Raw genomic sequence first — 9,875 nt, 5'->3', positions numbered from 1 at the left:
CCGTAGACACAATCTTATAGCACGTGTTGCATAAGCCTATAGGCCGAAAGTGTTTTAACTCCATTGGTTCCTTGATTTTTGGGATAAGAGTGATAATTGTAGAATTCCAATCTGACATATCCCCCTTACCATTAAGTATCGACAACACCTCTTTAGTAACATCTTGGCCAATAATCGGCCACATTGTTTGATAAAAGTATAAAACAGGGCTGTAAAGCCATCCGGCCCCGGATCTTTTGAGGGATGAGAGTTAAACTTTGTTTTGTGTTTTTAAATTCTAATTAAATTATAATCTCAACATGCATACAGTAAACTTATGTAATCCATTAACAACACATATACTACTTACAATATTTAAACATTCATTAAACCTCGAAACAGTGAAAAAGTAAACATATAATCTATATTCTGTATTAGAATTAAATAAAATAGTCATAGTAGTTATTAGTTAGTTAAGCAGTTAATTAGTTTTGCATATTTCGTTATAAGCTTCTTGTATAAAGAACTCGAACTTTTACCATTCTATCAATGAAAAATCTTTCTATCACTTGTAATATGGTATCAGAAGGGCTTCCGCACCCTGATTTCTCTCTTTTTGATCGGTTTTGATTGAGCAAAATCTTCTTTCATTTCAATTTTCTTTTTCTCATCATTCATGGCGAACACTGGTCCTCCTGCTTGGAATTTACCTCCTTGATCGATCATGGATGATCCAACGAGTCCATATTATCTTCATCACTCTGATAATCCTGGATTAGTTCTTGTTTCGCAACCACTTACTGGTGATAATTTCAATTCTTGGAGCAGATCCATGAAGATTGCTCTCTCTGTCAAGAACAAGCTCGGATTTATTGATGGGTCAATTCCAAAACCATTAGCTTCGGAAATGGTTTTGTTGAATGCTTGGACTCAGTAACAACAATATAGTGATTTCCTGGCTGCTGAATTCAGTATCTAAAGACATATCAACCAGTATCTTGTTTGCCGAATCCGCAGCAGATATTTGGATCGATCTTCAGGACAGATTTCAACAGAGTAATGGTCCTAGAATCTTCCAACTCCGTCGTGATTTGGTTTCTCTCCGTCAAGGTCAAGATCCGGTTAGTGTCTATTTCACAAAACTCAAGACGTTTTGGGATGAGTTGAATCATTTTCGTCCTATGTGCAATTGTGGGAAATGTGTTTGTTACGGTGTCAAGAACATTGACGCATATTTTCAAATGGATTATACTATGACTTTCTTGATGGGTCTCAATGATTCTTTTGCTCATGTACGAAGTCAGATCTTACTTACTGATCCTTTGCCTTCCATTACTCGTGTTTTTGCATTAATTGTTCAAGAGGAACGTCAAAGGGTAATTGGCAGTTCTATTCCTGACATTTATGGAAATGGCATGGCCTTTGCTATCAAAGGAGAAAATTCTCAGAAATATACTACTTCAAGAGTTCTTTTCAAACCTCAGAGGGGCAGACCATATTGCACATCATGTAAAGCACCTGGTCATACGATTGAGACATGTTATAAAATTCATGGATATCCTCCTGGATACAAGCACCGCACTAGTCATATTTCCAAGGATTCTTCCAATGGTGTTAATCAAGTCTCAGTTAGTCAATCTCCAAGTCATGAAACATCCACCTCAAACGTGTTTCAGGGTCTTGACAAGTCTCAAATGGATCAACTTGTATCATCGTTCATGCAACATCTCACAACACTTGACAACAAAAATGTGCATCATGAAGTGAATAATGTCAGTTCACCATCAGGTACATGCTTTTCTGTATCTGTTCCGCATATTTTGAATTCCTCACAGTGTTGGATAGTTGATTCTGGAGCTTCTCATCATATTTGCTCCAATATTGATGTTTTTACATCTCTAAAGGCAGTAACAAATTCACGAGTTACACTGCCAAATCATGCTCATATTGAGGTAAAATTCTGTGGAGATATTCAATTGGGTTCAACATTGGTCTTGTCTAATGTTCTATATATACCTGAGTTCAAGTTCAACTTTTTATCTGTAAGCTCACTTCTAGCTGATTCAAATATGGAGGTTCGATTCTTTGATAGACATTTTATAATTCAGGACTTGCCAACCAAGAGGATGATTGGCAAGGGTAACCTACTAGAAGGTCTCTACATCTTGGATACAAGTGAATCATCTCCAGTTTTATTCATCAATCAAGTTGATACCTCCATATGCCATTCTCGGCTTGGTCATCCATCTACAAGTGTTCTGAGTAGAATCAAGGATTTCTTTCATATACCTACAGTTGCTTCCCAGAGTTCCAGCCCTTGTCACATATGTCATTTGGCAAAACAAAAACGTTTACCTTTTCCATCAGATCATCATATGACTTCTAATGCTTTTGATCTTGTACACTGTGACATTTGGGGTCCTTATCATGTCAAAACATATAACAATCAAAGATATTTTTTGACATTGGTTGATGATTGTACACGCTTTACCTGGGTTTTTCTTATGCAACATAAATCTGAGGCTTTGAGTATGCTTACACGATTTTATACCATGGTTGAAACTCAATTTGACATTAAAATCAAAGCATTTCGCACAGATAATTCAAAAGAATTACAGTTCACAGAGTTTTTTCAAGAAAAAGGAATTTTTCATGTTGTGAAAATTCCTCGCAAGCGTACGAGTGTCAAGTTTTAATATAGTGATAAAATCAGATATCGATCCCACAGGGAGTAAAATGAAAATATTCAGTGCTTGTAATTAAAATAGTCTAAACTTTATCTAGAAAATTAATAACTCAAAATTTTTCAGAAAAATAAATAATCAGATGATTTTATAGCACGCACACAACTTTCAGAAAAATATCAATCAGAGAATAATGGTCTAGAGATTTAGATTTCACCTGGTTTCAACAACAGTCAATCCTAATTAATTAATCTTCATGAATTCCAAGTAATTAATAGCCAATAACACTTAAGTGTATTATTCCCTCTCCCGAGTGCCGAATAAAATATATCAACTACAATTCAATTCCAATATCCCTATTAAGAATCTACTTGCAGTGATCAATTCAAAACTATGTTCTCTTTAAAAGCTCTGTTAAAATTATACACTCTCCCGAGCAATATAAATAAATAACAGTGTATTTTCTAATGGTCCTATTCAAAATCTCCTCTCCCGAGTGCCAGATTTCAAATAAATATAACAAATCAATTATTGATCAGATAATTAAAAAGACAATCAATTTTAAAAAAACAATTAATCTAGAAGAAACTCAATTCAATAAAATCAAAAATTCATGAAAGTGTCTACACGAGGTTACATCCGACCTCTAGACTCTAAAAATTAGTTCATAATAAAATTTTGAATAAAACAATAATTCATAACTCCAAACATATTCAGAATAAAATAAATAAAAGATAAAATAAACAAATCCGTCGTCGACGCCGTGTCCGGTCTATCGAACTCCGTCTTTGTTCTTCAAATAAGCCCAGAATTTCTTCCCAGAAATCTTCACAATCACGATCAATCCCTGTTCTCTGATATGCGCATAGTATGTTTGTGGCGGCTTCCCCCTTGTCTGATCAGAAAAAATCCCTTTTATATGTTCAAGAAAAAGCCCACTCAAAAGCCCAATAAAATATTTCCTTCCCGATAATTAATCAATCACGCGCGGCCGCTCCAAATAATCCAAGCTGGCGCGCATAGGCTACTGACTTCAATTCTCAATTCTCACAGAAACATAGCGCGATTGCACTTGTGAAGACGCTAAAGAGAAGCGCTAATCTCTAGGCCCAATTGTGAAAGCCCATCTCTGTTCCTTCTCCTTTCTTGTCTGACTTCTCTTCTTTCTTCTTTTTATTCTTTTCTTTTTCTAAATTCTTATTTCTCCATTTTCTCTTTAATTCATTTTTCTTGTATTTTCCACAATAATTCAATAATTCTTTGCAAGCACAAAAACAACAAAACAACCACATAAATCTGCTCGAAACAAACAATTAATAATTAAAATTATATATAAATTAAGTGTATAAAATACACTTATCACTTCATCAATTCTCTTGCGTGAAAACTCCACAACAAAAATCGGTAGTTGAAAGAAAGCATCAGCACCTGTTAAATGTTGCAAGATCACTATTTTTCCAGTCTCGTATTCCAATACATTTCTGGGGTGAATGTGTTCTGACAGCTACATATCTTATAAATTGAGTTCCATCATCTTCCATCCAGCATAAGTCTCCATTTGAGCTACTGTATCACAAGGAAGTGCATTATTTTGATCTTAGAGTATTTGGTTGTCTTGCTTTTGCTTCTACATTAGCAGCACATAGAGACAAGTTTCTTCATAGAGCTCGCATGTGTGTATTCCTTGGATATTCACCAGGAATGAAAGGATACAAGTTGTTTGACCTCACAAAGAAAGAAATGTTTATATCCCGAGATGTGGTATTTCATGAATCCATATTTCCTTTTCTCACGACTTCTTCTCCAGAGACAAATGTTGATCCGTTTCCATCCCTGGTTCTTCCTAAACCAGCAGATTCATCTGATTTGATTTCTCCTGAAGCTGATGTTTCTCATCCTAATATGTCAAATATAGAACAACCAAGAACCATTTCTGATGATCATGTTACATCCTCACAGATACAAACCAATCGTGTCTCTTCAAGGATCACACGACAACCTACATACCTTAGAGATTATCATTGTCATCTCTTGCATCATAACACAATCCCATCTACCACATTTCGATATCCTATCAGTAAACATCTTTCATACACTACATTATCTCCATCTCACAAGAATTTTGTACTTACTGTCTCGTCACAATATGAGCCTTAATTCTATCATCAGGCTGTCAAGTTTCCTGCCTGGAGGGATGCCATGCAAGAAGAAATAGATGCAATGAAATCAAATAACACCTGGTCCGTGGTCCCATTGCCTTCAAACAAACAATCAATCGGATGTTGCCGGATATATAAGGTGAAGTATGCATCAGATGGCTCGGTACATCGTCATAAAGATCGTTTGGTTGCCAAAGGTTATACGCAACAAGAAGGTGTTGACTTCTTTGAAACCTTTTCTCCAGTTGCAAAATTGATTACTGTCAAAGTTTTGCTTGCTCTTGCATCCAATCAAAATTGGCATCTTGCTCAGTTAGATGTTAATAATGCTTTCCTTAATGGAGATCTTACTGAAGAAGTTTAAATGGACCTTCCTTTTGGATACTCTGTCAAAAAGAAGCAAGATATTCAATCTTAGAAACTTGTTTGTCGATTACATAAGTCTATCTATGGTCTTCGTCAGGCCTCTGGACAATGTTACACCAAGTTCTCCACAGCTTTGCTTGAATCAAATTTTACATAGTCTCAATCTGATCATACGTTATTTACTAGAGGCTCGGGTTCTTCATTCTTGGCATTGCTTGTCTATGTTGATGACATTATTATTGCAGGGCCATCATCTGATCCCATTCATAGTTTCAAGACTGAGCTTAAAGGACGTTTTAAACTTAAGGATCTTGGTAACCTTAAGTACTTCCTTGGTTTTGAAATTGCACGGTCTTCAAAAGGAATTTTCTTGTCCCAACGCAATTATACTCTTAACATGCTCAATGACACATGTTTCTTAGGTAGCAAACCAGCTACTACTTTTATGGATTCTCGAGCTCGATTAAGTTTATCTGAGGGAGATTTACTTGAAGATATCACTAAATATCTTTGGATCATAGGAAAACTGTAGTAACCTGTAAAGAATAAGGTAATTAAGGGACTAATCAAACGTTAGTGGGCTGTTGAAGATCGAAAGCTCTGAAGTTAGGATCGAAAGCTCCGAAGGAGATCGGAAGCTCCGATGTGCGATCGGAAGCTCCGATCGAATTACGTCAGCCGTGACGTGTGGTTTATCGGAAGCTCCGATCACCCCTATCCGAAGTCAACCAGTGATATTTTGACACGTGGAAGATGAGGATCTTCGGAAGCTCCGATGGAAGGATCGGACGTTCCGATCAAGGATCGGAAGTTCCGATCGAGGATTGGAGGCTCTGATCGTTGTCTATAAATAGAAGGCCGAGGCTTCACTTTCATTTGCCAATTCCGAGTTTTCCCTTCCATTCTAGTCATATTCGAGTCGTTTTAGCCTTCCTAGGCTTGACCCGGCGGTCGGCGAGGCGTTCAGGAGTCATAGCAGAGTTGTGCCCAAGTTCTGGCGGCATCGACATCAAAGGGCTAACGACGGACGAATGTAGCTTTTGCTTCCTAAAAATATTTAGGAGTATGCAATAGCCTAGTTATGGCTTATAGAGCACTTTAATGATAATAGTATCATTTGGCAGTGTAGAGCAGACTATAGGCGTGAACCTAGAGTTGGTAGAGCTTGCAGTGATTTGAGGTACGAAAGTACTGTTCGAGATATCCTGACTGAGTATGCATGTATTATGTGACTGCATGATTTATATGTCATTTATTTATGCTGCATTCATTTGCATATTGAGCTATCTCCTTCGAGATGTCTATTAGTAGGGTTTTACCCTATCCTGTTAGTGGTTGGACTTCCATCGATTTGGGTTCGGCATATCCACTGGTATTTCGGTATGGGAGCCACCTCCTGAAGCGACGGCACAATGTGCTACATACCAGGGCCAGGTCTGTCTCTGTTATCTGATCTTTTGACCTCGAGTTTTAGGGAGTTCACTATGTATACTCATACTCTCGTGCTGAGCGTTTTATGCTCACGTCTCGTACTCTGTATTTTTGGACACCCTATTCCATGGGGCAGGTTTGCGTTTGGATGAGGCGGGTGGATCCAAGAAGGGCTAGGAAGTGGTAGGCCAGCTGGAGCTTCATCTAGGTTTTATTTCTGTTGTTATTGGATTGATACAGTTTTCGATATGGTTGTATATTTATTTGGATATTTACAGATTTCTTGCCTTGGGATTGTAGTATTTTTGTAATGTTTCCGCAGCTTATTCTGAATTCTGTTAATTAAGTTAATTTCATGCCTAAGTTCTATTTAGTAGGTGATTCAGGTAAGGGTCACTACATTTATGGTATCAGAGCATGCATAGTATTCTTGGGAATTTAGACTCTACATAAGATAACCGTGAGGTACTTTTGTAGATGGCGGATCGCGATGACCGTAGCAGCCATGGTAGTATAGGTGGACGCTGGGGTGACGAAGATTGTGAGCATCTTCAAGAGCGCCATCATCGTCACCGTGACGAGGATCGTTTTAGCGTGCACCGATTCTTGCAGATGGGTCCGAAGGCCCTGGTTGGAGGCGAGTCTCCGGAGGATGCGGAGAACTGGTTAGACCGCATGGAGATGACTTTTCAGGCGTTCCGTTGTACCGAGGAACAAAAGATGGAGACACTTTGATATCTTCTGGATGGGCGAGCCGTAGGTGGTGGAGGTTTACTTCTGCACCGTTCGTTACGGCGAGAGGAGTGGCCACCTGGGCCGAGTTTCGCACAGCTTTTCAAAAGCTGTATTTTCCTCCTGCACTCCGACAGACGAAGGTAGGTGAGTTACTGAGTCTGTGACAGGGTACCATGTCTATCGATGAGTACCAGCAAAAGTTCTTTGATATACTATCCTATTGCCCCGAGATTGCTGACAGCTCGGAGATGAAGTATAATCTGTTCCTTCAGGGTCTCAACCCTGAGATTCACGATCGGGTGGCGGTCGGCGACGACATGACTTACGAGGGTTTGGTGAGCCATTGTCATCAGGTGGAGGACATTATTCGGAGGAACATGCTTTCTCTCAGTCCAGGCCTGCTAGTTCTTTGGGTCCCCGTGCTCAGACTTTCAAGAAGTCTGGATCTACTTCTTCTTCCTCTGCCTCTGCTGGTGTTGTCCGTTTCGGAAAGAAGGACAAGTGTGATCACAGTGGGAAGAACCATCCGACCGACCATTGCCGTAGAGCTTCGGGAGCTTGTTTCCGTTGTGGAGAGACTGGTCATCTCCGGAGGGATTGTCCACTATCTGGGGGAGGCGGTTCTGGATCTGGTTCAGGATCTGATTCTCAGGCCTCTGTTCAGCAGAGATCGCAGGGATAGCCTACTGGGAGTTCTCACTTGAGGCCGCGGACTTCTGGACAGGTGTTTGCCTTGAGGCATGACCAGGCAGTGTAGGAGAATGAGAAGGTCATAGCAGGTACATTTCTGTTATATGGTTTACTTGCTCTTGTACTCATTGACACTGGTGCATCTCATTCCTTCATTTCTGCACGTTTTGTTAAGAGGCATAAGTTACCTTGCATTTCACTAGACATAGTAGTTTCTGTTTCTACTCCGATGGGCCAATCTGCTTTGGCTAAGCGTCTAGTGATGGGTTGCCCTTTAGAGTTCGAGGGTAACATTCTGATTGCGAATCTCATGGTCCTTGCGATGGATGATTTCGATTTTATTCTGGGAATCGACATGTTGAATACCTATCGAGCTTCAGTGGACTGTTATCAGATATTAGTACGCTTTCATCCGGAGGGGAGTGATAGATGGTTTTTCTATGGTAAGGGAGCGCGACCCCCGTTGCCACTGGTATCTGCTTTGAGAGCTTGTCGAGCTCTAGAGTCTGGCGGGGAAGGTTACCTTATCTATGCAGTTGATTTTTCCGCTGAGAGCGTTGGGTTAGAGAGCATTCCAGTCGTGGATGAATTTCCAGATGTATTTCCTGATGAGATTCCGGGTTTTTCTCCTATTAGGGAAGTTGGGTTTGGCATAGAGTTGATGCCGGATACTTCGCCTATTTCTCGAGCACCGTATCGTCTGGCTCCATCAGAGATGCGGGAGTTGAAGAATCAGTTACAGGATCTTTTGGACAAGGGGTACATTCGTCCTATTGTATCTCCTTGGGGAGTTCCTGTTCTTTTTGTAAAGAAGAAGGATGGGCCTATGCGGCTGTGCATTGACTATCGACAGTTGAACCGAGTTACTGTGAAGAACAAGTATCCTTTGCCTCATATCGATGACTTGTTTGATCAGTTGCAGGGTACTTCAGTCTACTCCAAGATTGATCTGAGATCTGGTTATCATCAGATGAGAGTCCGAGATCAGGACGTAGCCAAGACATCATTTCGTACTCGCTATGGGCATTACGAGTTTCTAGTGATGCCATTTGGATTGACTAATGCGCCGGCTATCTTTATGGATTTGATGAACCGTGTCTTCAGGGAGTATTTGGATAAGTTTGTCGTGGTCTTCATTGACGACATTCTAGTGTATTCGTGCAATACGGACGAGCATGTTTCACACTTACGGTTGGTACTGCAGACTCTTCGGGATGAGCAGTTATATGCCAAGCTGAGCAAGTGTGAGTTCTGGATGGATCGAGTGGTCTTTCTTGGCCATATCATATCCAGGGAGGGGATTTTTGTTGATCCAAGTAAGATTGAAGCTGTGCTTAATTGGTCGCGACCGACGACAGTTGCTGAGATCCGTAGTTTTCTGGGTCTAACAGGGTATTATCGTTGCTTCATTCTGAACTTCTCTCACTTAGCTCGACCTTTGACGCAACTTACTCGCAAGGGTGTTGATTTCGAGTGGTCCTCAGAGTGTGAGGAGAATTTATGTGAGCTTTGACGACGGTTGACTTCTGCGCCAGTGTTGGCATTACCGTCAGGATCTGGAGGGTATGTGGTTTACACTGATGCTTCTCTTTAGGGGTTAGGTTGTGTCCTGACTCAAAATGGGCATGTGATCGCATATGCTTCTAGACAGCTGAATCTTCACGAGGAAAAATACCCAGTCCATGATTTGGAATTGGCAGCCATTGTGTTCGCTTTGAAGATCTGGCGTTATTATCTGTATGGCGAGAAATTTGAGATCTTCACCGACCATAAGAGTCTCAAGTATTTGATCACTTAGGCGGAGTTGAACATGAGGCAGAGACGTTGGATG

General features: G+C 40.2%; 1 protein-coding gene across 1 annotated transcript; it reads left to right on the top strand.

The window, feature by feature from the left end:
- The first annotated feature begins 566 nt into the window (after positions 1-566).
- On the top strand, positions 567-2,455 carry LOC140867065 (uncharacterized). Its single transcript, XM_073272139.1, has 2 exons — positions 567-1,767; positions 2,088-2,455. Exons 1-2 carry the CDS (start codon positions 900-902, stop codon positions 2,120-2,122), a joined length of 903 nt encoding a protein of 300 aa, XP_073128240.1. The 5' UTR covers positions 567-899; the 3' UTR covers positions 2,123-2,455.
- Positions 2,456-9,875: the final 7,420 nt, after the last annotated feature.

Source organism: Henckelia pumila, chromosome 4 (assembly GCF_033568475.1).
Source record: "Henckelia pumila isolate YLH828 chromosome 4, ASM3356847v2, whole genome shotgun sequence".
In the NCBI taxonomy this organism is placed as follows: domain Eukaryota; kingdom Viridiplantae; phylum Streptophyta; class Magnoliopsida; order Lamiales; family Gesneriaceae; genus Henckelia; species Henckelia pumila.
The sequence above is the reverse complement of the archived record's forward strand: the minus strand, read 5'-3'. Positions and strand labels throughout refer to the sequence as shown.